The sequence below is a fragment of the Monodelphis domestica genome, chromosome 6, assembly GCF_027887165.1.
Source record: "Monodelphis domestica isolate mMonDom1 chromosome 6, mMonDom1.pri, whole genome shotgun sequence".
NCBI lineage: Eukaryota > Metazoa > Chordata > Mammalia > Didelphimorphia > Didelphidae > Monodelphis > Monodelphis domestica.
Window position 1 is genome coordinate 266,311,606 of NC_077232.1, and position 25,771 is coordinate 266,337,376.

The 25,771-nt window shown below is 36.3% G+C and overlaps 1 protein-coding gene across 3 annotated transcripts in view; it reads right to left on the reverse strand.

Annotated features, from left to right (window-relative positions):
- Positions 1 to 8,882: 8,882 nt before the first annotated feature.
- The window catches only part of IBSP (integrin binding sialoprotein), a 231,392-nt gene continuing 214,503 nt past the window's right edge, over positions 8,883 to 25,771 (reverse strand). For all 3 annotated transcript variants that reach the window (XM_056803176.1, XM_007495917.3, XM_007495918.3), the window contains exons 3-8: positions 19,548 to 19,613; positions 19,368 to 19,418; positions 18,680 to 18,757; positions 14,276 to 14,338; positions 11,572 to 11,733; positions 8,883 to 9,988 (exon numbers count right to left, since the gene is read on the reverse strand). In XM_056803176.1, the coding sequence (XP_056659154.1) occupies positions 9,473 to 9,988; positions 11,572 to 11,733; positions 14,276 to 14,338; positions 18,680 to 18,757; positions 19,368 to 19,418; positions 19,548 to 19,601 (924 nt within the window). In that variant the 5' untranslated portion in view covers positions 19,602 to 19,613 and the 3' untranslated portion in view covers positions 8,883 to 9,472. The remainder of the gene's footprint in view (positions 9,989 to 11,571; positions 11,734 to 14,275; positions 14,339 to 18,679; positions 18,758 to 19,367; positions 19,419 to 19,547; positions 19,614 to 25,771) is intronic.

Sequence of the window (25,771 nt, forward strand, 5' to 3'; positions counted from 1 at the left end):
AGAAGGTGGACTATGACTTAAGAACTGTGAGAGACAGAAATGGGGAGAAATCTTTAAAAAACTGTTATGATTAAAACACTCTGGGGGCCATATCTTAATTTTATAATTATTATTTATTAAATAGCAAAAATCAGGCCAAAGAAAGAAAGAAGCATGAGCCACATGTGGATGGTTAGCTCTTTCAGCTGCCTCTTCCACAAGGAGGATGAGTCAATACCTAGGAAAAGAGAGGGACTTCTTGTCCCCTCCACCAATTTATACTTTTTTGTGTGATGTCCCTTTCTCAAGATGGTCTTCTAGATGCTAGAAATATTTACGTGATGTTTAGAATGACTGCATAGTTCAATGTTCTCTAGCATGGTAGACAAAAGGATGGAGAATTCCTTCCATGGTCTTAGGGAGATACAGTTCAGAGTTTTAGCCCTAAGACTTTTTGCTTTAAAATCAAAATATTGTCTTAGTGGTAAAAAAAAAACAGTTCAGATTAATATTAACTTTCCATAAAACCCCTTTTTTTTGTTCTTACAAACAATTCTAGGACAGAACAAGAAGGGCTAGTCAAACAGGGTTAAGTGACTTGTCTAGGGTCACACAGTCAGGAAATGTCTGAGGCTTGATTTGAACCCAGGTCCTTCCAACTCCATATCTGATACTTAGGGGCCCCTCATGCCTCTTTTATGTGAAATAATTTACTCAATTTTTACCTCTCTCTTAACTCTTCTCCCAAAGCATTCTACTTTCTTACTCCTTCATTTTATTTTTTTAGATATGATTCCATCACACCTTTGCCTTCTATCTATATACACTCCTTCTACATTCCCTAATAATGATAATATTCATAGGAGCTACAAATATCTTCCCATGTAAATAGTTTAACTTTATTGATTCTCTTATGATTTCTTTTTCCTGCATAGCTTTTTTATATTTCTCTTGAGTCTTGTATTTGAAAGTCAATTTTTTTAATTGAACTTTGGTCTTTTCATCAGGAATGCTTGACAGTCCTCTATTTCATTGAAAGCCCATCCCCCCCACCCCCGAAGGATTATACTCAGTTTTGCTGGGTATGTGATTCTTGGTTGGAATTCTACTTACTTTGCTTTCCAAAATATCATATTCCAGGCCCTCCAATTCTTTAATGTAGAAGCTGACAAATCTTGTGTATTCCTAAATTTGAGGTTTTGTTTTTCTTTTTGCCCTATTGAAATAATTTCTTTTTGACCTGGGAATTCTGGAATTTGTCTATAATATTCTTGAGAGTTACCTTTTAAGGATCTCTTACAAAAGGTTATTGGTGGATTCTTTTGATTTTTATCTTACCCTCTGGCTCTAGAATACCAGGACAGTTCTCCTTTGAAATTTATTAAAAGATAAAGACCAGAGGTCAGCAAGGTGGCTCAGTGGATTGAAAGCCAGGACCAGAGATGGGAGATTCTAGGTTCAAATCTGGCCTCAGACACTTCCTACTGTGTGATCCTGGGCAAGTCACTTAACCCCCAGTGCCTAGCCCTTACCACTCTTCTGCCTTAGAACCAACACACAGTATTGATGCTAAGACAGAAATTAAGGTGTTTTTTTTTAAAGAAAAAGAAAAAAAGAAAGATAATGATCACACCCTTTTTTTGATCAGGGCTTTCAGGTAATCCAATTATTTTTAAGTTATCTCTCCTGGATCTCTTTTCCAGGTCAGTTATTTTTCCAGTGAGATATTTCACATTTTCTTATATATTTTTTTCATTTTGTTTGATTTTTCATTTTGTTTTTCAGTTTCTTTAATCATTTTTTGATGTCTCATGGAATCATTAGCTTCCACTTTTCCAAATTTAATTTTTGAGCAATTATTTTCTTCAGTGAACTTTTAAATTTCTTCCGTTTGACCAATCCTGCTTTTTAAGAGTTCTCTTCATTGGATTTTTGTAACACTTTTACCAGTTGGTCTATTCTGGTTTTTTTAAAGATATTATTTTCTGGAAAAAAAATTGTACCTCTTTTACCAAGCTTTCAACTCTTTTCATGATTTTCCTGCATCACTTTCATTTCTTTCCCCGGTTTTCTTCTATCTCTCTTATTTGATTTTTAAAATCTTTTTGAGCTCCTCAAGGAATTCTTTTGGGGCTTGAAATAAATTCACATTTTTCCTTGAGACTTTGAATGTGCCAGAATTGACTTTGGTGTTTTCTTCTGGGTTTATATTTCAGTCCTTCCTGTCACTAAAATAACTTTCTATGTTGTTTATTTTTTGGTTTATTCATTTTCCCACCCTTTTTCTTGACTTTTACTTTTTTAAAATTCAAAGATATTTTATTTTCCTAATTACATGTAACAATAATCTTCAACATACATTTTCTAAAATTAAAAGACCCAAAACATCTCCCTCCTTCCTTTCCCTCCCCTCAGTCAGAGATGGTAGGCAATTTTTTTCTTGGCCATGCATGTATTATCATGCAAAACACATTTCCATATTGGTCACTGGTGTAAGAGAACACTCATGTAAAACCCAAACCCCCAAACAAAACCCTAAATATATTGATTTGAAAGATACTATTCTTTGAACCACATCTACCTGACTCTAACAGTTCTTTTTCTGGAGGTTGATAGTATTCCCTGTCATAATTGACTTTTAACTTTTTAAAAATATTGTTAAAGTTGGGGGTCGCTGGGTGGCTCAGTGTATTGAGAACTAGGTCTAGAGATGGGAGGTGTTAAGTTCAAATCTTTCCTCAGACACTTCCTAGCTGTGTGACCCTGGGCAAGTCATTTAACCCCCTTTGTCTAGCCCTTGCTGCCCTTCTGCCTTTGAATCAATACATTGTATTGATTCCAAGAGGGAAGATAAGGGCATAAAAAAGAAATTGTTAAAGTTGGTCTCTGATCCTGTGGTAAAGGGAGGGCACTGATACAAATTTCAGATTCTTTGCTTAGCTTCTTTCAGAGCTAACTCCAGTTATCAATTAGTTTTTAGTTCTTCCAAGGTGGTATGATCTAAGGAGAGGTGTATTTAATACTTTCCTACCCTATGTTCTGGTCTATGAGCACAAGAAATATTTTCTACCTTGGAACGATGAGCAGAGTCCCCCGCTTCTCTGCCACAAGCATTGGTACACTAGTATTCTTCCTTATCCTGGGATTAAGACACAGAAAAGCAACCTGGATCTGTACATGGTTAATGTAACCAGCATAGATCCCCTGTAATTTCCTTTTGACCAGTTGTCTGACCCCATCTTATGTCTGTGGCTGAGAGCTGTAGAAGATGGTGCTGCTGATTTAGCTGCCCCCAATGCCCGCACTGGCTTGCTGAGGTGGAACCTGCTTTGGGGACCTGGTCTGCACTCTACTCACTCCCTGGTGTGACAGACCTTTTGAGGCAACTTTCTATGTTGTTTCAGACTAAAAATTTTCTTCACATACTCTATGCTTTTTTTGAGATCTGCTGCTCCATAATTCATTTTAAAGCATGTTATCAAAGTGGTTCAAAGGTAATCTGGGAGAGATCAGGAGGGTTTCTGTCCTCTCTTTGTCATCTTGGTTCTGCCCCCTACAAAAGCAAGCTCTTTGTGTTGTTGTTGTTCTTCAGGTATATCTAACTCTTCTTGACTCCATTTGGTTTTGTTTGTTTGTTTTTTTCCCCTTTGGCAAAGACAATTGAGTGATTTGCCATTTCTGTCTCCACCTCATTTTACTGATCAAGAAACTGAAGATAATGGGGTTAAGCAATTTGTCACACAGCTATAAGAGTGTAAGACCAGATTCGAGCTCAGGAAGATGACTCTTCATGCCTCCAGGCCTAGAACTCTATAAACTATCTCTAACCTTAGTTATTGGATGGCAGTACTTGAGTACTCTTTCTAATTTTCATTTTAATCATACCTTCCCATTCTCTTCCTCAACACTGAAGTTTCTTTTGCTTCTGACTTCACCCATCCTGTTCTCTCTCTCACATATTCTTCTCTCAGATCCTATCTATTTTCTTGCTGAGTTTAATATATTTCTTTACCAGAGTCTTTGTGTTCTTGAGAGTATGACTGTTACATTCCCATACTGCTCAATGCTATGGGTAGATTCTGCTTGGTCCTGAATTGGGTGGCTAAGATCTTTTGAAGTAATTGTTTACTCTTGTTTCCTGCTCTGGTTTGGGTCAGACACATGCTGTCTTGATGCTAGCTTGATCCTATTTCTTGTCCCTGGGTCACCCTGACCCAAGCCCTGGTCTGGTCCTGTCCTCTGCTGTCAGCAGGACATTTCATGCTTCAACTTTCATCTTCCCTAACTTGTCTCTTCTCCAAGCTTCTGTAGGACTCTTTTTATGTAGTCTTTGACTAGAAAGAATTTATTTATTGGGGTTGGGGGGTGTTATTTTATTTATTTATTTTATGTATTACATGTAATAACAGATTTCCACAGAAGTTTTTCAAAGCTCTATCATCCAAATTGTCTCCTTCCCTTCCCTACCCCTTCCCAGAGTAGGCAAGCAATTCACTCTGGATTATATTTGTGTTATCATGCAAAACGTTTCCATACTTTTCAGTTTTGTAAGCAAATAATCATATAAAACCCAAACCCCAAATAAACTAAAGTGAAAAATTATATGCTTTCATTTGCATTGGGACTCCGCCAGTTCTTTCTCTGGAGGTGGATAGCATTCTCTGTCAGAAGTCCCTCCAAATTTAATTGTTGAGAGTAGCTAAGTCTATCACAGTTAATCATTCCACAATATTGCTGTTAATTTGTATAAGGCTCTGTGGGTTCTGCTTGATTCACTCTGCATATGTTCATGTGGGTCTTGGAAAAAAGATTTTTCTATTCTGTATCATTTATGGAGTTTTACTGAGGTGTCCGTGAAGGATCTGGGCTCTTCAGTGTCCTACTGCACCAACCAACCCAATTTCCTCAAGCTACATTATTGCAAAAGTCTCTCTGTGGCAATCTGTCCTTATACACTGTCACCAAAGTGATTTTCCTTAAGTTTATCAAGTCATTTTACTTTCCTTAGCAATCAATTCCAGTGACATTCTCTTGCCTCTCAGGCCAAATACTTCCTCTACACACCCTGTGATAAATCTACACTGGCTTCCTCACAGATGATTTTCAGTTTTCAGATTTGGCATTGGCTGTCCCTGAAGCCTAAATTTTCTGCTCCCTCAACTATACCTTCTGTGAATTTCCTTCTGTGACTTCCTTCAAGAGTCCACTGAAAATCCAACTTTTTTAGGAGGGTCTTTTTTAATCAGTCATCCTGCTGCTATTACCTTCCCTTTGAAATTACTATCTATTCTTCATATAGCCTATGTGTATCTAGTTATTTATATATTTTCTTCTCCTTTTGAATGGGAGCTCCTTGAGGACAGGATATTGATGTTGCTTTTCTTTGGGCCCTCTAATATTTAGTATAATGTATGACACCTAGTATGAATATTTGTTTAGTGACTGCTAAGTTCTTCTGCTTAACATTTTGATCCCCTCCTAAACTGCAAAGTTTTGGTGGACTGCAAATCATATATATATATATATATATATATATATATATATATATATATATATATATATATATATAGGCCAAAAGGATCTCAAACCCAACATGCTCCAAACTGAACTCATCATCATCTTCTTCAAGCTTACCCTTCCTGGAAATTTCCCTTTTTCTGTTGAGAAACACCACCTTCAGAATCATCCTTTCCTCTTTACTGTCCAAATCCAGTTGCCATATCATGCCATATTCACAGCATCGGTCTCATGGTGTACATCCCACTTTCTTCATTCACACAGCCATCAATCTAAATGAGTCTGGATTATTATAATAGCATTTTAATTGAACTCCTAGCTTCTTGTACCTCCATCCTTCAGCCTATCTCGCACAAAACTGTCAGGATGGTCTTCCTAAAATAGGTCCTCTGCTTAAGAAACTCAAACGGTTCTCTGTTACCTCAAGATTACAGTACAAATTCTTAGTTTTTCATTTAAAGTTGTTTTTTTTTTTCCTGATTTGGCTCTTGGCTGTCTTTCCAGGATTCCTTTAATGTATTCTCTTTTCCAGCCAAACAGTCCTACTCACTGTTCCATGAACTCAGCATTTCATCTCCTGCCTCTGTTTCTTACAAACTGCCATCTGGAATTCCTTCCTCCATTACCTCTTCCTTTTCAAATCCCTAGGTTCCTCTGAGGCTCAGCTCAAACACCACTTCCTACAGGAAAGTCTTGTTCCTTTGGTTTTTAGTGCTTGGGTCACCCTCAATCATAATACTTATCTGCGGACTTCATCCACAGGAATAGTTTACTTGAATAGAAAGTAGGCTTCTTGAAGGCAGAGACTTTTTTTCTTTTGCCTTTATATCCCTATGCCTTGCATAAAACATGCACTTAATAGACATTTGTTGGATTGTAGTGGACCGGATGATTTACACTGGTGAGCTCTTTCCCTCAATTCCTTCTCTCAAATATATTAAATGCTATAAAGGAAAGTAACACACATAACAAATATATATAAAATACACGTATATACAAAATACGTATAAAATATATCTACAAGTGAATTTTTTGGTGGGGAGGTTCTATCATTTACTAGGATTGGAAAAGGCTTTATTTAGAGGTTGGCACTGGAACTAGGCTCTGAAAGAAGCATAGACTCTAACAGAAGTAAAAAAGAGTGGATACTAGGCATGAGAGGCAATCTGTTTCACAGCAAGAAGAAAGGAAATGGTGTGTTGTGTAAAGAACAATAAATAGGCCAGTTTGACTAGAGCCTAGACCCCTGGAAAGGTAGGTTGGAAGCAAGTTGAGAGAGACTTTAAATGCTAAACAGAGAAGTTTGTTTTCCAGGCTAGAGATAATTGGAAAATACTGGAGTTTATTGAGTAGGCCAGATCTATGCTTTGGGATCAACTTTGGCAACAATGTGAAAGATGAAGGAAGAGGGTAGTAGTCCTAACAGGGCGTGAGAAGGCCCAAATTTTGGTGGTGTCTGTGTGAGTGGAAAGAAGAGACAGATGTTTTGAAAGTTGAATCAGTTACACATAGTTATATGGGATCGGGATGTCACTGGTTGAGGGTAGTGCAAATTACTGTGAATAGAAGCAGATAAACAACATTGCTAGGATTCAAAAGCTAATTTTGTTCAGAATTAAACACTGACTTTCCTTTGAGTCTTTTTTTCTATTCACTAATATTTACTGTATGAAGTCTATGGCTGAGAAGTTTTTATAGAACTGACAACAGTTCCTTCTGAGAACCTTGAAGTGTTTTTGTATATAAGGAAGTTATTTTAGTCACTGAAGACATTCCATTTAACCCTCAAATAATTACTTAAAATTTAAAAAAATCTAGAATAGTTAACCATTTTTTTTTAGTCTGTCCAGTATCCTATTGATAATGCTAGTGATGCTTGTACCAATGTAGGGCGGGGGGGGGGGGGGGAACCTATAAGGTTCAACTCTTATTCATTCCTCTGTAAATTAGATGGCCTATGAAATGAGTCACTTAGAGGAGTTGTTAACTTCTGTTTCTATTTAATTTTTAATAAGTGACTAGTGGTACACTAGCATGATAAAACCCCAACATTTTCCTTTTAGTTTGTTGTTTACTGAGCTTTAGTTTAGAGCTATGAAGTTGTGGTTTCTATGAAAGCTATTTTAGCAGGGATGGATAGAATTGGAAGACCAAAAGTAAGTAAACCTATACTAACAATTCATAACCAAGAGATGGTATTTTTCATAAGGCACTAACTAGACCAAATATATCCACAGTTTTGTTTTGTTTTTTTACAAACCCTTACCTTCTGTCTTAGAATCAATACTAAGTATAAGTTCCAGGGAAGAAGAACTCTAAGAGCTAGGTAATGGGGGTAAAGTAACTTGTTCGGGGTCATACAGGCAAGTATCTGAAGCTAGATTTGAACCCAGGACCTCTCATCTCCATATCTGGCTCTCTTTCTGCTAAGCCACCTAGCTGCCCCTCTGTCCACAACTTTTAATAGGCAATATTGATCCCCCTGATTCTCATGTCCTAAAATAGTTCATTAGAACCACTTCATCATGCCATGTATTTTGGAAAGATAAATTTCTCAAATAAGAAAAGTACTTAGTCCTATCAGACAGCAGAGGACTCTTTTTATTACTTCTCCATGAAGTGTTAAAATGGCTTTGGCTCAGTCAGAGGAGAGCCCCCTTTCAGCCAGAGAGAAGTATTGGATTCAAAATCAGGGTAACATCACAGTAGCATGGTTGCCCCAGTTGTCTTTCTGAGTCCACTCCCCTACCACCAGAGTGATGCATGTAATAAACAATCAGAGGTCATTGTGAATAATAAGACAACCAATACTCAAATACCCTGTTGTCTCTTGGATAAAATTCAAACTAGTTGTTGGAATTTAAAGCTCCTTACTATATGCCTTCAATCTATATTTCAAGGCTAGTAATTCCTTTTTCTGAACTCAGACTCTAGCCAAACTGACTACTTAATTTCACCTATACACATTCCTACCTCAGTGCCACTTAAAAACAAACAAACAGATTGGATTGTATTTTACCCCAAATATTTAATATCTCCAGTTAAGGGTTCTTTCCCACTTCATTTTTCCACCTAGAGAATGACATTTAACAATGATATATACTGGGTATCATAAGTATATGAAGGTATATTCTACATTAGAAAAATAATTAATAACAATTTTCATTGTAATTTTATACTGTTGGACTTCTCTAATTACTATTTTCAGCTTATAAAAACATTGCACTATATTCATAGGTATCCTGTTAATAGTAGTTACAGTAATTAAGTCCATTCTATTTGTATCCCCAACCCATAGTGCCAAGCACCTATCTTGTACTCAATGATATGGTTATTAATTGGTTGATTCCACTTCAGAGCTGAATTAATTTCATCAGTCAAGTTCATTAGCACAGTAAGAATTTAATTATTAAAGTCAACCACATTTCTTTTAAATTCCAATATGCTTTGTGACTTGCATTTGATTTTAATAGAAACAATAGAGTATAAACATATGGTGTACATTAGGAATTGTAGCAATAATTCCACTTGAACAGTGTTTGATAGGCAACATTATAAAAGTTTACATATTTGTCATATACTGTCCACAGCATCATGAGATGGCAGATTCTGAAACAACATCACATTTTAGCATTTCATAATCGTGCCACCCAATAAAAACATTAAAAAAAATAGGTAGGGTGCAGCAGACTCCAAACATTCTCAAGCATTATTATAATATCAAAAGATCACTCCTGCTAGTTAAGAAGTAGAACTAATTTATAAGAGCTTTGATAAGTATCCCCCCAGATAAATACTACGAATTCAGTTAACTTGAAAATTTGACCTATTTGCCAAAGAAAGTTTCAAAGCAGCAGCACCACTCCGTATCATACTGCGGATTTCTTATATTACATCTTCCTGAGTTCAACTGGGGAAAAAAAAACAACAACCATGCAAACCATTAGTATGAATGACTTCATCCTTTTATTGGTTTTCACTGGTGGTAGTAGTAATCTTGACCTTCATAGCCATTGTATGGGTGCCCTTTGTAGTAGCTGTATTCATCCTCATATGCTCTGTAATTGTCACCACGGGGTTCTCCATTCTCATTTTCATAGATTTCATATCCATTATCATATTCATTAGTGACTGGTTCTTCATAGCCGCTGTCATACAGATTGCTAGTGCTTTCTTCGTATGGAGGAGAAGTAACTTCATAGGTCCCTTCTAGAGGAGTAGTAGACTCATACCTACTGTTTGGAGATGTGGCCAATTCAGTGCTGTTGTTGTCCTTGTCTACACTGGATTCAGTGCCATTTTCTACTTCTTCTTCCTCTTCTCCATCTTCTTTCCCACTGGTCCCATTTCCATCACCATGATCAGTGCCATTAACTACTTCTTTATTTTTATCTACTTCAGCTTCACTCTCTTTGTTCTCTTCTTCCTCTTCTTCCTCCTCTTCTTCTTCATCACTTTCTTCCTTTTTGGTATTATTTTTACTGTCTTCACCCTATAATGAATATTTAATTCAGTTAAACATAAATTTTAAAATAACTAAGAATCGGCTTTTTTTTTCGGTTTTGTTCTGTGTGGGTTACATCATTTCAGATTTTATTTTAAACTAGGCCAACTTTAGCTGCTCTAGATCAATGAAATCCAAAGTTGAAACTATCTATATCTGTATCTTTATCTAATACTATTTATACAAAAACATGCATTATATATACGTACATCAAATCCTTGATTTTCTTTTCCTATATTCTATTGAGGAGAAAGAGACAAACTACAGTGAAATAAACTGTCATTATGGATTTTGAAAAAACACCTCTAGAGGAATGTATTGTCTGATATGATCTGCTTATTTCTTATCACGCTTTCTCCCCAGTCATTTTAAAGTATCCTTCAAAATCCAGATCAAATATTACATTATTTATGAAACTTTCCCTGATCCCCAAAGCCAGAAGTAGTTATAGAAATAGTATAATATAATGCCCCTAATGTCAAAGATGAGGAAACTGAGGCCAAAAGCTGTTAAGTAAAACTGGGACCCAAACCCAAGGACTCTGCCTTGCACATTTATGTGCCCTTTGAATCTTATCTATTAGATTTAAGTGATCCTTAAGAGCAAAGATTGTATTTTATTCGTCTTCTTATTCCTTAGAAAGTGTTGTATATATTATATATGTACTCTTGTGTGTGATAATAACATGTATAATCCAGATTGAATTGTTTGCCAGTTTGGGGAGTGGGAAGGGAAGGAGGAAGGGAGAGAATTTGGATCATATAACTTCAAAAAACTCATGTGGAAATTTGTTGTTATATGTAATTGGTTTAAAATCTTTAATAATATGTGTTTATATCATATAGATACATATATATATGCATATACATACATACACACAGACCTGCATCCTAAATGTATACAGGAATAAAGGACTCTGGAGGCAGATGGCCTAGGTTCAAATCTCATCTCTAATTCTTACTACCAAGGCAACACTGGGAAAATAATTTAAAATCCTCAATCCTCATGCCACTATGCCCTCATCTGGTCAAAATGATTCCTAATGCTCTAGAGCTCTTGCTCTAGATTTCTGATCTCATGTGTGTGTACTCTTTAGTACTGAATAATCATTGGCAATCAGAATATTGACCAATCAACTGAGAAAGACTCAATTCTGGTCAAGATGCTGTAGTCAATAAGGCAGGGAAGTGGACTACATAGTATATAGGAAAGATTTTGAATTAAGGGGTTTTAAGGTTAATAACTTGCTATTTAACCAAGATTTACAGGAGGACACGGACAAGAGTCATCTTAGGAAGGAAGAAGGTTTGGAAGAGCACTACTATAGTTAATGCCTCTGTTTCTGACACCACAAATCCAATCAATCTACTATCAAATTTTAGAACTAGAACATCCACTTATCTAAAGCATTCTAGCTAACTGAAGTTTTAGGATAGGTGGTTTTTTTGTTGTTGTTTTTTTCCAAAACATCCACTAGAAGTGTTAATCAACTAAAGACAATAGGAAGAAGCAATATTTCATGGAAGTGGGAGAGCAAGGTCATGTTAACTTTGGAAAAAATGCATTCTCACCTTCTTTGGAATTTGAATTGCTGCTAAACCCACATCCCCACTTGCAGTCGTATTCTCCTCTTCATATCCAGATGTAGTAGCTGAAAGAGTGGTAGATTCTCCACCTTCTTCTTCTTCATCTTCACTTCCATTAGTCTCTGATTCTTCTTCATTTGAAGTCTCCTGGTAAGAAAGCCCACAGTAAACATATTTATGTTTTAGACAATAATAATGAATAAACAATGCTTCAAATTTTTTTGACAGACTAACAAAAAGATGAACTTTATGTCTATTATTCTTTAGTCACATTCTCCCAACTTGGAATACCCTCTCCTGCCTTTTGCTATTATAAATCCTTCTCTTTTTATAAATTCAGCTCAAAATCTATTTCTTCCCAGATAATGCCCACATTTTACACATCAAGTAACTGAGGAATTCAATTCAGTCACTACAATGTATAATATGATATCTACTGATTGTCTTCAATCAATGAACTTATTGTCTTTCTTGTTGAAATCTGCATGAAGTATTTGCTGTTGATAGAAAGCTATCTTTCACTTGGATGGCTCTCAGATTTAGATCCAGATGAACTGATTATATCACATTTATGGGGTTTTCTTCAACAAGTAAGTTTTAATTTAAACAATCCCCCAGATTATACTTAAAAAAAGCCCTTACCTTCCACCTTAGAATCAATACTATGTATTGGTTCTAAGACACAAGAGTGGTAAGGGCTAGGCAATGGGGATCAAGTGACTTACCCAGCTAGGGAGTGTCTGAGTTCTGATTTGAACCTAGGACCTCTCATCTCTAGGTTTGGCTCTCAATGCACTGAGCTCCCCAGCTGCCCCCATAGCTTATACTTTTTAAAATAAGATCCTCTGTTGAAAACTTTAGAGCTTCAAAACATGATGGCATTGTTTTGCCAATGCATTTTATGACTATAAAGGGTAATATTAAGAAAATGGGAAATCATATAATATTTGAAAATTGACATATAATTAAGAGTGATAATTGATTTCATAAAGGACATTTAGATTTAGAAAGCACTTATCTTACAATAACTGAAATACAGTCACTTGGTCATAGGAAGAATTATAGAATTATATATAATTATGTGACTAGGAGGCAGTGAGGTGCCATAGTAGGAAAGGTTGTAATCAGGAAGACTTGTCTTTTTGAGTTCAAATCTGGTCTCAGAAACTTAGTTGTGTGACCCTGGGCAAGTCACTTGACCCTGTTTGCCTCAGATTCCTAATCTATAAAATGAGCTAGAGAAGGAAATGGCCAACTACTCAAGTATCTTTGTCAAAAACAACCCCAAAGAAGGTCATGGAGAGTCAGACAAGACTGAAAACAACTAAACAATAAAAATGCAACTAGGAAGAATTTATATATATATATATATATATGTATATATATATATATATATAAATTAATAACAAAAACTATGGGTTTGAGTAGGTGGCATTTAATTGAGTTTTTTATCTGGGCCTTTTGGATGTTAGTATATTCTGAAGGTGCCAGCCTTGAGGTGGAACCAAAGATTGCAATAATTTAACTGTGTGACCTTTACTATTATTGCAACACTTTTTACATAAAAGTGGATGCCTACCATATTTTTTGGTAATCAGTAGCCAAGAAGTCCATTAAGGATACTTAAATATTCATGATTCTTTTCTTGGAAAAATATTCATGATGTATATTGTAAAGCTTTGTGTATTAATATTCTTCAATTCTTATTTCTAATTCATATTTTCCAACTTGAAAAACAATTATCTTCACCTATTTCCACTTTTGGTTTTGTAAGGTACTCTAACCCTTTAAGTCTGTTTTCAAAAGAAGCAGCCAATGATGAAAAGAGCAGAAAAAGTGTTAGGTATCAAGCCAATCTGCCATAGCTACTGTGTAAGTTTAAAGGAGGGCCTATAAGACTGAGGGCCATTTGTATTCTTTCTTTGTTTAATGGGTGCCCATTACTAAAGCATTTCCTAGCCTATTGGTGAGGAGCTTGTCTATATTTAGTTAAGATGACTCTTAGAAAAATGTCTCAGACTTCTTTTGGGAAGGGTACTCTTTCCAAGCATCAGAATAAAGGCTCCCAGAGCTTGGAGTACTGGTATTGCCTTCTAGCATAGGATGGTGACAGGTACAGATTGGTCCTGTTATGGAGTCAAAGCATCTGAGTTAAATTCTTCCTCCCTAAAATGAGGGTCTTGGACAAGATGGCATTTGAGGTCCATTCAATCTCTAAACCTATAATCTGAAATCCCAGGGTTACTTGCATGCCAATCTGAGGCATAGGTAGAGAACTTTTTTAGAATTTTAAAGTTTAATTATTTTATATTTACCATTCTAACAATGCTGGAATTGTCATTTATTCAACCTCTATTGTCATGGTCTTGTTAGAGGCTTTCAGTTGATTGCTTTTTCATTGAAAAAAAAATTTTTTTTTACTGTCACTCAAAAGTGGAAGTATTTCTGAGTTTGTATAACAATCCCAGGTAACTCTAACTGGAAAGTTGTGGCAGTGTCTGGGAAGTTGTTTCAATTTTTAGCTGAGTTGGGAATAAGTTACCTAACATCACTGCTCTCTAAAATAGAAAATAGTAGGCAGTAAGTAATTCTGGAATGACTGTTTGTTGAGTACAGACAGCATCTCTAGTTTCTTGTTCATTTTTGTGCTCTTCAGTTTGTTTTGACATTGGCCAGAGAAATTACCCACCTCTTCCTCTTCCTCCTCCTCTGAGCTATCACCATCACCTTCCTCAGATGAATCACCATTGTGCTAAAATACATAAAAAGATAATCAGAATTGTCTACAGCAGCTGGTCATAAACACAGAAATATCCAATGTAGTTATGTATATGCTAGATTGTATCTAAAGTTAATATTGACCTAGCAAAATGAGAATAGAGTTACAGAGTTTTAGAGATGAAAGAGACCTTGAGTCCATCAAATTCAACCCCCTTATTTTGTAGATAAGATAATTGAGGCTCAGGGAGATACTATAACTTGCCTGTGGCTGACTTGAAACTAGAGTTTATAATTAGTCTTATTTTAATGAATCTTTTAAAAAATCAACACAATTCTTTTCATAATTCAGAAGGAATCAATAATAGAATGTTTATGATGTGCCTACTGTGTGCAAAGCATTTTAATAAGTGATTAGAAAGATAGAGATTTCAGATAAGATATCCACTCGGAGTTCACAGTCTTGTAGGAGAATAAGATAGCAACATAATTAACTCTAAAAATAACATTCATACTTAATGCATTTAAATTAGCACTTGATTCAATTTGCATGTCACCTAATCATCCTATGTCTCTTTCATCATGTGGAACTTTTCCCCTTTTAATTCTGTCATTTTATTTTTCATTATTCTGTAATTCTCTGATCTCTTGTCAAAGAAATAATTTTAAATTTTTTTATTAATTTCACACATGATTTTTCTTTATCAAAGAATTCCTCCACTTATACAGAGAATGACAAAATCAAAGTAAAACTTTTAAATCAAGAGTGCTATGATCACTGAACAATGCAGGATTTAAGGGAACCTCAAATACTACCATATTCACTTGTAATGTTAAAATCAAGAAAATTTTAGTTTTTATGTGACCCAAGAAAAAGTTATATTTGGTGGCATTGGTTTAACAAGCAATTATTATTATAGTTTTTCACTAACTGATAATTTCAGAGTGATTGTTAGGTTCAGTAACTCTTGCTTCTCATTATTAATGAGGGACATAGATTGCATAGGTAATTAAAATGTAATCCAAAAACTTTACCTTAGCTATTAATTTTAACTTTCTCCCCATCAAGCCTTTCACTAGAATCACTATCAAAATATAGAATATACAGCAATATTTTCTATATTCTTCCTCTTCTTTCCAATTAATGGAAAACATGTAAAGGGGGTGAAGATTGGATTTAGCTATTTCCTGATTGCAACAATGAAGATACTTAGTTTAACAAAATCAGGAATGTCTTGGGACTCTAAATTACTCCACCCTACTTAGACATACTTTAGGGAAAGATAAAGTTGTAATCTCCTGATTGAACAAAGAAGGTTCTTAGTTCTCACCTTATAGTGAAGCTAGAATTTTAAGCTAAGTCTATTTTTAGGTCTTAATACAAAAAGGTGTTAAGTAACTATAAAGGCTAAATTAATCACAAAAAGGTCAAGTAATTCACAAAAGGTGAACTTAACAAAGAAGTGTTAAGTAACTCAAAAGATATAATCAAAGAAGATAAGAACTAAAAGTATGGGCAGTCCTGGAGAAAGCCTTTGATGTGATTGGTAGATGTGAAAATTTAGAGGAGGAGACACAAGGGTGAAAGGTCTATATATTTGGGATTTTTTGTCTCTCAGAACACTCTCTTTCCCTGATTGGTGGTGGAGAGTTAGCAGGTGAGAGCAGCATGCTGAGCTTTCAGCATCTTAGGGTGGCGACAAACTATTGTCTGTTTTGGTGGTGAGTTTCTGGCTGATTTTCCTCCTTTACTTTTCCAACTTTATCCACTTAGAAGCCTCTAATCTTCTTCAGAGACCTAGGGGCAGGGATTTTAAACTCCCCCTGGCACAGGCCAGGCAGGAGAAATCCTATATCCTCTTCCTTCTTTCTCCTTAAATTCCCTCCCTCTATATTAATTAAATTACCATAAATTTCCAGACTGACTTGGGTATTTTATTTGGAATTTTCCCTGGTGACCAATTAACTCTAGATTTTAAGTGACAACCCTAAAATTATCTTTACAAGGGGCATTTGAAGGTAAAAAGCAAGAGAAAAAAAGAAGAAAAATCTTGAATATAATACATAAATTGGGTTAATTATTGCCTGAATAATGGAGAATTTCCTGGTTAATGATGACCTTTTAGTTATCAGGGACATACTTCTTTCTGCTTTCCCTACAACAAATCAAAATGAATTTGACTGTCAAGATGAAAAAATTGTCAAAAAAAGGTTATCAAGCACCAGAAAAAAAAGTAAGAATCAAGATCCTATAAATGTCTAGCAAATTCAAGCTTTGGTTATAATGACTTAGTTTTGAATTTTGTTTTTGTTTATTAATTTTCAGCCATGTCTTCTCCTGTGACTCCTTTTAGGGATGTTTTTGTCAAGGATACTGGAGTGGTTTTGCCATTTCCTTCTCTAGTTCATTTTACAGTTAAGGAAACTAAGGCAAACAGGGTATTTGAAAATGTAACCATATAAGTACTATTCCCTTGCTGTTGGATCACAGAATCTCAGAATTTTAGAGTCAGGAGAGAATTTAGTAGTCATCTACAAAAAGTCATACCTAAAAAGGAATTGCTACTTTAACACAATCAGGAAATAATCAATCCAGCTGACTTCCAGTGAAGCGGAACCCATTACCTCCTGAAGCAACATGTTCCATTTTTGTACAATTCTAATTGTTATTGATAGTTTTTATTGATATTAATTAGCCATTTCTTTGCAGTTTCCATATACTGTTCTGATTTCTGTGTTCTAGGGCCAAAATGAACAAATCTAATCCATCTTCCACATGAAAGCCCTCCAAATACTTAAAACTACTTCCAATGTCTCTGATGAGTCTTCATTTCTTCAGGTTAAATATATTTCATTACTCCTACCTGTCCTTAAATGCAAGTTCCTTTATCATCTTTATTCATTCTGATTGACTTCCTCTCAACATTCCATCTTAATTTTTTTTAATAAAATCCTTACCTTCACTCTTAGAAATGATACAAAGTAACAGTTCCAAAGCAGAATAACATTAAGAGTTAGGCAACTGAGGTCAAGTGATTTGACCTGGGTCACATAGCTAGGAAGTGTCTGAGGCCAAATTTGAACCCAGGAACTCCCGTCTCCATGCCTGACTCTCTACCTACTGAGTCACACCCTATAACACTCCATTTTTAGCATAATTCTTTCCTTAAACTACAGGGCTCAGAATTGAACATAATTCTCCAGATGGCCAGGTTAGAGAACGCTAGAACAATAATGTTTTTATTCCTGAAAGCTCATCCCCTGTCAATTAGCTTTCTTGTAAATCCCTCCGAGTTGTTCAGGATCACTGCATTGCCACTAATGGAGAAGTCCATTACATTTGATTGTACCACTGTGTATCAGTCTCTGTGTACAATGTTTTCCTGGTTCTGCTCCTTTTGCTCTGCATTAATTCCTGGAGGTTGTTCCAGTCTCCATGGAATTCCTCCAGTTCATTATTGTTTTGAGCACAATAGTATTCCATCACCAACATATACCACAATTTGTTCAGTCATTCCCCAATTTCCATGGTCTTAACAATGTTTGGTTCACTGACTTTTCGCACATATTCAATTCATTAGTGCCTACTACATGCTACATTCTAGACATTTAAAGACAACATCCAAATAGTCTTCACCCTTAAGGAACTTTAAACTTGTCTGAATTTTTAATCTTTAGTAAATTAAGATTTAGAGCATTTCTTTATGATATTGCTGAATCAGCTGTGATCATTTCATATATCCATAATAAAAAGATCACTAGACTTGGAGGTAGAAGACTTGCATTCAAATTCTGGCTTTTTTACTTTCTATGTGACACTAGGCATACCATTTTACCTCTTGGAATATCAGTTTCCTCACCTGTAAAATGGAAATAATGATATGTGCACTACCTACCTTGCAGAGCTATTGTGTAATTCAAATGAAATATGGAATGTATGGTGAAACATTATATAAATATAAATTATTCTTATTATTGATTATACAAAATGGTTAAATTTTGGCAATTCATCAACTGGATAGTCCAGTAACTTGTGGAAAACTACTTTTAAATTCCAGACATGTCATTGATAGTCTTGCTTTAAAACAGAAACAAAATCCTTTTGTGTTTAAACATTGAGAATACAGCTAGTTGAGTACTTGTTTTGGTTTGTTTGTAAAAATGGTAGATTTTCTGTTGCCATCTGCCCTGTGCTGAGATAATGTAAGTTGTGGACATCAAAGTAAGCTGAGGCCATTTTGGAGGCTGCAAGTTTTCAAAATTTCTTTGAGTACTCATTGGTAAAAATTGTTTCTGTTATATTTTCAAAGAATCATTCAAGTATTTAGATCTTAAAACAACTATAATGGGAAAGAAAATTAATTGAGGTAGTTACCTGAACTGGAATTCGTTTTAGAGGTGGGTAAAAGTAGGAATATTTGTTAAGATAATATCTGTGTCTGTGATTGAAGACCTAGGAGGGAAAACAAAATGAAATATTTATATTTTCTATACAAATGCATGAAATGGTTTCTAAATTAAGTGGAAAGATGAGCGTATTTCCCTTCTGGAAACTACAAAGCTCCTTTAATGACTTCAAACTTCTCCAAGAAAAAATTCTGATTGTTTAAACTAAATTCTACCAGTTTATAGTCAGCTATGAGTCATTTGTCATAGAAGCCTCTGAATAACCAAAAACATATATCCCTGGAGGATAGTTGGAGGTATAAACAGACACATAGTATGAAATCATGAAGAAGACCCAGGTGAAAGATATCATCAAAGAAATGCATATTAGAAATCGAAGATGGGGTGGTCTTGTGGTGAGAGATTACTGATGGATAGTCTGTCTGCTCCACTGGGAGCCTCTTAAGGTCAAGAGAAATTGAGGAAGGCCTCAGTATTTTGGATGGGTCCCACTGGGTCAGATTTAAGAAAGGACATGGACAAAAGTCCCTAATGATGGGTAAGCATGTCCAGGCTGCTACAGATACCATTGGAGGAAATATTCACCTTAATGATATCACATTATAATGAGATTTACACGTTGAGTAGTCCATAAAAAAGAAAAATTTTTAAATTACCCCATTTTCTTCAGAATCCTCTAATTTGGCCCTTCGATATAAATGTTTTGCCTGGAAGGGAAAAATCAGTATTAAATGTATATATCTATCCATCCATCCATCTATCTAACTGTGTGTCTGTCTTTCTGTCTGTCTGCATATTGACCATGGAAAAATGAAGATAGTAAAAAAAGGACTTACGGAGAAAGCACAAGCTATTCCCAAAAGGCTGAGCAAAATTAGGGCAGTCTTCATTTTGTTGACTTTCTGAAATTAAGCAGGTTGCAAATGTATGATCATTGCAATAAACAGTTTTTACATTTCTTCCCACAGCCCCAAAGGAATCTGTTCATTGGATTTCACTTGTTTTCACTCTTTATTTTAAAATATATTGATCTATATATTGGCCCCACAGACAGCTAACTCTACGTGGTCCTGTATATAATTTTTCATTTTGTGTTTGTCTCCTGTGCTAGTTACTGTGAATCTGACATTGGACAACCTAAGTGCAAAGTGTTTCATCTAAAAGGCTTTTGTGTGCTCCTAAGGAAAAATAAGTGAAGAACAGAAGGATGGGAGATTCAAGATTTAAGACCCTTAAGATCTCATGGCTTTCATTTCTGCTGAGAAATTCCATTTAATCTGGATGTGAGTGAAGAGTTCTTGGGTCATGCTAAGAAGAGTAATTAAGATAAGGAGATCCAATGAGATGGGTGTAAAAAACTGTAACAGGAATATTCATATATCCACAGGAATATCTAAAACCTCTAGATTAGATATGGATCAAGGAAGACACTGAGGAGGATATTCCCTTAAATACTTCTTGTAGCTGGGTGAAGTAGCTACAAAAGCAAGCTTTAAGTGCCCTCTGATGGTAAATAGTGATATAACACCCAGCTCCTCTCAGTTATTCTGATTTAGAACCACCTAAAACACCTCATTTTGGCAGGGGAAAGAGAGGCAAAAAGGGGTAGAAGATGTGCTTTATATAGAGAAACTATAACATAGGAATTCGATTTTACCTATAATTATGTACTCACTTACTTTAATTTATTCAGTATGTGTTTACATACTTGGTTCTATGATAGAATTGAATCCCCTTGAAAGTAGGGTCTGTAGTTGCTGTTTTGTTTTAATTTTTTTTCAGCATTTCTACACAGGACACACAGCCATTCTTGGAAAAATTGAGGCCATTAGCCAAGAACTCCCTCTTCTCCCCTTCTTCTCTTTTCATATTAGCCATATGCCTTCTGCCACTTTCTCCTCCTAACCACTACCTCCCATAATTCCCTCTGTTGATTATTTAACATTCATATATAACTTGTTTGTGCATAGTTGTTTGCATGCTATCTCCCACATTAGGCTGGGAGCTCCTTGAGGATAGGGACTCTCTTTTGCCTTCTTTGTATCTTCAGCTCTTAGCATAATGCCAAGTATGTAGCAGACCTGCTTAATGAGTGTTTATGAAGTGATTAATTGTTGATTAATCGATGTAACTGAGCATATTAACTATAATAAAGGTCCTATGAGAAAATATGTTCTGATTTACCATTTGGACACCAGAAACTTACTCTCTTTCTTTATCTACCTGAACATGCAAATAGGGAAAAGCTGGTGGTAATTCTAAGTTACTCTTGAGTTGGTGTTGAGCCTCAGTAAAAACAAACAAACAAACAAACAAGCAAACTCTATACTGGGAACTCCCCACCTTGATGAACTCACAAGCCCAGACCCAAAAAAAAGTCTATACAAATCAAAAAAACAAAAACAAAAACAAAAAACCCCTAAGAAAATTCTTCCCCAAACCAATGGGGAACAAAAAATAAAAAGGCTTTGTCTCCACCCCCAACCTAGACTTTCTTGTTCACTTAGCCCTTGTAGTAAAGAAAAGACAAAGGATACAGGATAATAATGGGAAAATTCTGGGAGGAACCCAGCTCTATAGAGACTTGGCTCATCGCAATGGCAGTCATTTCTGCTAGGAGAGTAATGCTTGTGTTAGTGTGAATTTTCATAGTTCAGATCATATTTGTATTAGGGTTGAGATTTCAAAGAATAGAAGCAAAGATTTTTCAACTAAACTATGGACTGTTGTATAATATAAAACCCACATGGGTGAAGTCCTTCATGTAGAAAGGACATAAGGAGCTCACAGACTCATTTGCTTCCTTGCCAGCTGCCCAATCTCTTCCTTTCTCTTGGCTCTGAGGAATGAAGCTGCCCACAGAACTTCTTCTAGGCAATCAGCTTTGTCAAGACAGTGGAAGAACAACAGCCACCCTGCAAAGCTTAGGGAACTGTGGGGAATTAATTACATTGAGGAAGACCAAGAAAGCTGACAGCTAAAATCTAGAACTAGCAGACACCAACTACCTTTAAGTCCTGGGACTTAACAACAGCAATAAAAGGGAAATTATGAAGAAGGAGGGGGAAATGATGAGTCTAGTTTGGGGCATGTTGACTTTAACATGCCTACAGGGTATCCAGTTTAAGATGCCCAACAGACAGTTGGAGATATGAGACAGAAATTCAGCAAAGAGGTAAAGTCTGGAAAAGTAGGAACATTAGCATACAGATGGTAATCAAATCCTTGGGAACTGATGAGGTCACCAAGTATAGAGACAGTTTCTGACCTGCATGAAGAATTAGCAAAGAAGAGAGAGAAGGAGCAGTCAGATACGAGAGCCAGGAAAGGGTAGTATCATGAAAAACTAGAGAGAAAAAGGCATCTAGGAGAAGAGATTGAATGACAATCGGAAAGGCTGCAGAGCGTTCAAGAAGGGTGAGAATTGAGAACGGGTCATTATATTTGACAATAGAAATATTGTTGATAACTTTGGAGAGAAGTAGTTTCAGCTGAATGATGAAAAGAAGCCAGATTGTAGAGGATTAAGAAGAGGATGAAAGGAAAGGAAGTAGAAGCATCTAATTCCCAAATTGGGCTTCTCAAAGAGTTTAACCATAAAAAGGAGACAAAGGAAACAAAAGGTATCAAGGTAGGATGGGTCAAGTGATGGTTTCTGGAGCATTGAGGAGAGAGAGACATTTTGTAGGCAGGAGGGAAGCAACTAATAGATAGGAAGAAACTGAAAAATAAGTGAATGATACAGAGGGATATTTTATTGGAGGAGGAAGGATGGAATGGGGTCATCTGTGCAAAATAGAAAGGAGGCTTTGCTGGATGTTGGTCATCTGTGTAAACTTGGCTACTCTCAGCAATGCACTGATTGGGACAATCCTGAAAAGACATGATGGGGATGCTATCCACCTCCAGAGAAAGAACTGTGGGAGTCGTCTTTCATATCAGTGTATTTATGGTTTTGTTTGGGGGTTTTGGTTGTATATGAGTTTGCTCTTACAACAGTGACCAATATGGAAGTATATTCTGCATGACAATAAAAAATGGGGGGGGGGGCGGGGAGAAAGAAGACTTTGCCTTAGCAAGAAGGGCCACCTTACTATGTGAGATGGGGGTAGAGGAGGAAGTAGTGACAGAAAGCTCATGTTTTTATTTGAGATAAAAAGTGATGATTTGAGATAAGAAAAAGGAGGGAAGAGGGTCATATTTGAACCTTATAATTGAAAAGAATAAGGGGAAGCTAAGAAGCTCAGTGGATAGAAAGCCAGGTCTAGGGATAGGAGGTCCTGGGTTTAAATCTTGCCTCTGAAAGTTGTGTGACCTTGGGCAAGTCCTTTAACCCCCATTGCCTAGCCCTTATCACTCTTCTGCCTTGGAACTAATACACAGTATTGATTCTAAGACAGTATTGATTCTAAGGTAAGGATTAAAAAAAAAGTTATCCAACCAATCCAAATTATACATTTCGTAGTATATCATGTGGACTTTGGCAATGATATTCTTATACAGTTTCTTTTATCCCTTACATGGGTGGGGGAAGATATGGAAGATCCTATTTACTTTTTGTTTTTTTATTTCATAGGGTTCCAAGAAGTTTGAATAATACTTATTTGGAAAAGCTAAATGAGTACATTTTCTCTTGTATGAAAAAGAAACACAACAAAACTGTAGTTTCCAATGCTTTAGCAATGACAAATGATCATTTCCCAAGAAATATTTAAATATTTTGAAGATCTGCAATTTCAGTGGTGATTGCACTCCCTCTACCTATCCACCAAACTGCAGCCCCTCTGAAACTCTGCAGCAGTTCTTTCTGTGAATGTTGCCATTCCCCCAGAATGCATCAGCAGGAAGCCGGGCAGTCTGGTACTCAACAATTGACTCAGTTCTTCTTCACAACCACACTCAGAGCTAGACATATTTACACAGCACAAAGAAGTCTCTGGGTAAAGCTTTAGTGGAGGCTCCCAGTTAAATACAATCCCAGTGACTGCAGGCATATGAGGACAGTGGAATAGGAGAATGTTTTGGAAGCACTTTTCCAGCTTTTCAGTATCCACACACCCAGTGTCCTGGGTGAGGAGGGATTTCTCTAGGCACTGATGTAATTTGAAGGCGGGAGAGAGGAGAGTTTCTTCTTCTATATGGAATGGGTGGAACTAAGATTCAATTTTCTGTAAGTGAAAGAACAGGCTTTGAACACTGGGACTAGATTCAAGACAGCGCAGAGGGCTAGAAAGTAAATATTCCACACTAATGAGGTTGTTTGTTTTTTTACGTTCCCCACCAAGGTAATAGAGCCTATTGTAATAAATAATGTGATGAAAAAACGTTGAATGTAAATAGAAAGAGGGAAAAAAGGTTTAACAGCGCTGCTGGTTGGTGGAGAGGAGGTGTTGTCAGCTCTGTGGCTCAGTAGATTGAAAGTCTGGGTTCAAATCTGATCTTAGTCACATCCTAGTGTGACCTTGGGCAAGTCACTTAACTTCTGTATGCATAGGGGATAGATGGTTGACTTAATGGATAGAGTGCTAGCTTGGAATCAGAAAGTTCAATCCAGCCTCAGACAGTTGCTAGCTATGTGACCTTGGGCAAGTCACTTAACCTCTGATTGTCTGACAAAATGATGCACTAGAAAAGGAAATGGTGAATCATTTTTGCCAAGAAAACCCCATGGATAGCTATGGTCTATTGGATCATGAAGAGTTGGACCCAAATGAATAACAACAAAAATTAATTGTACCTATTGTTTTATTCCTTTTTCTTTTTTAAAGTTTGACATTAAGTGACTTGCCCAGGATCACATAGCTGGGATGGGTCTGAGACTAGTTTCCCTGGACACCAGGCCTCATGCTCTATCCACTGTGCTATCTGACTGCCCCTTAATTGGAAACTCGCAGATGTGTTCTGTGATAAAGAATGAAGGCTTTGCAACATTTCCCTTTTGTTCATTTCTCACCAAATTCCTATCATAACAGTTCTCATGAGTTACAGTTTTAGAAATACTGAATCTGAGACAACAGCTGCCCTCTGAGTGCAAATGCAAGTTTGAGAAGTAACCCATAGGTGGGATGTTATAAATATAAGAAAATATATGCAAAATAAATACACACAATGAAGGTAGCTGATTTTATTTTGATTTTTAATATTCTAATAGTTCTAGGGGCCACAGGGTGACTCAGTGGATAGAGAGCCAAGCCTAGAGATTGGAGGTCCTGGATTCAAATTTGACCTCAGACCCTAGACAAGTCACTTTACCCCAATTTTCTAGCCCTTAACACACTTCTGTCATGGAACCAATGCTCTGTATTAATTCTAAGACAAAAGGTGAGGGTTTAAAAAACATTCCAGTAGCTTTGGAGATTAGGAAAAATGTTATCTAGAAAAGAGGGAAAAGATATAAAGAGGGAAAAGATATATGCTTTTAAGGGCAAATACCAATAACCTAGAATATGGTTTTGAAAAGAATTTGCTCTGCTCCTTCCATGTATGGGGTGGTAGTGATGATGCATTCCTGGATCTCTGTTTGGAAGTCCCACAAGCATCTCAAACTTAACAATTCCAACCTGTACCTTTGAAAGCAGCTGCAAACCTAGCCCTCCTCCAAATTAGGCTCCAAACCCCAGAATCAACCTTGGTCTTTCTATCTACCCTTTATCTCAAATGTAAATAAATTTTAAGTTCTGCCAGTTGTGTCTCCAGAATCTCTCTCTCTTTTTAACTTTCTTTTTACTTGCACAGTCATTGGTTCAGATCTTTAACTTCTTTCTTTTTTTTTTTAAACCCTTGCTTTCTGTCTTGGTATCAATACAAAGCATTAGTTCTAAGGCAGAAGAGCAGTAAGAATTTGGCAACTAAAGTTACGTGACTTGCCCAGGGTCCCATATCTAGGAAGAGGTAAAGGCTAAACTGGAACCCAGGACTTCTGGTCTCTAGGCCTGATTCTCAAACCACTAAGCCAGTCATCTCATCTGTCACCCTGAGTGCTGGGCAGATGCCCAAATTGTCTTGTTAATGTACAGGGCTGGCCTGTACATTGTATAGTCTTGCTTAAAAGTTCTGCAGT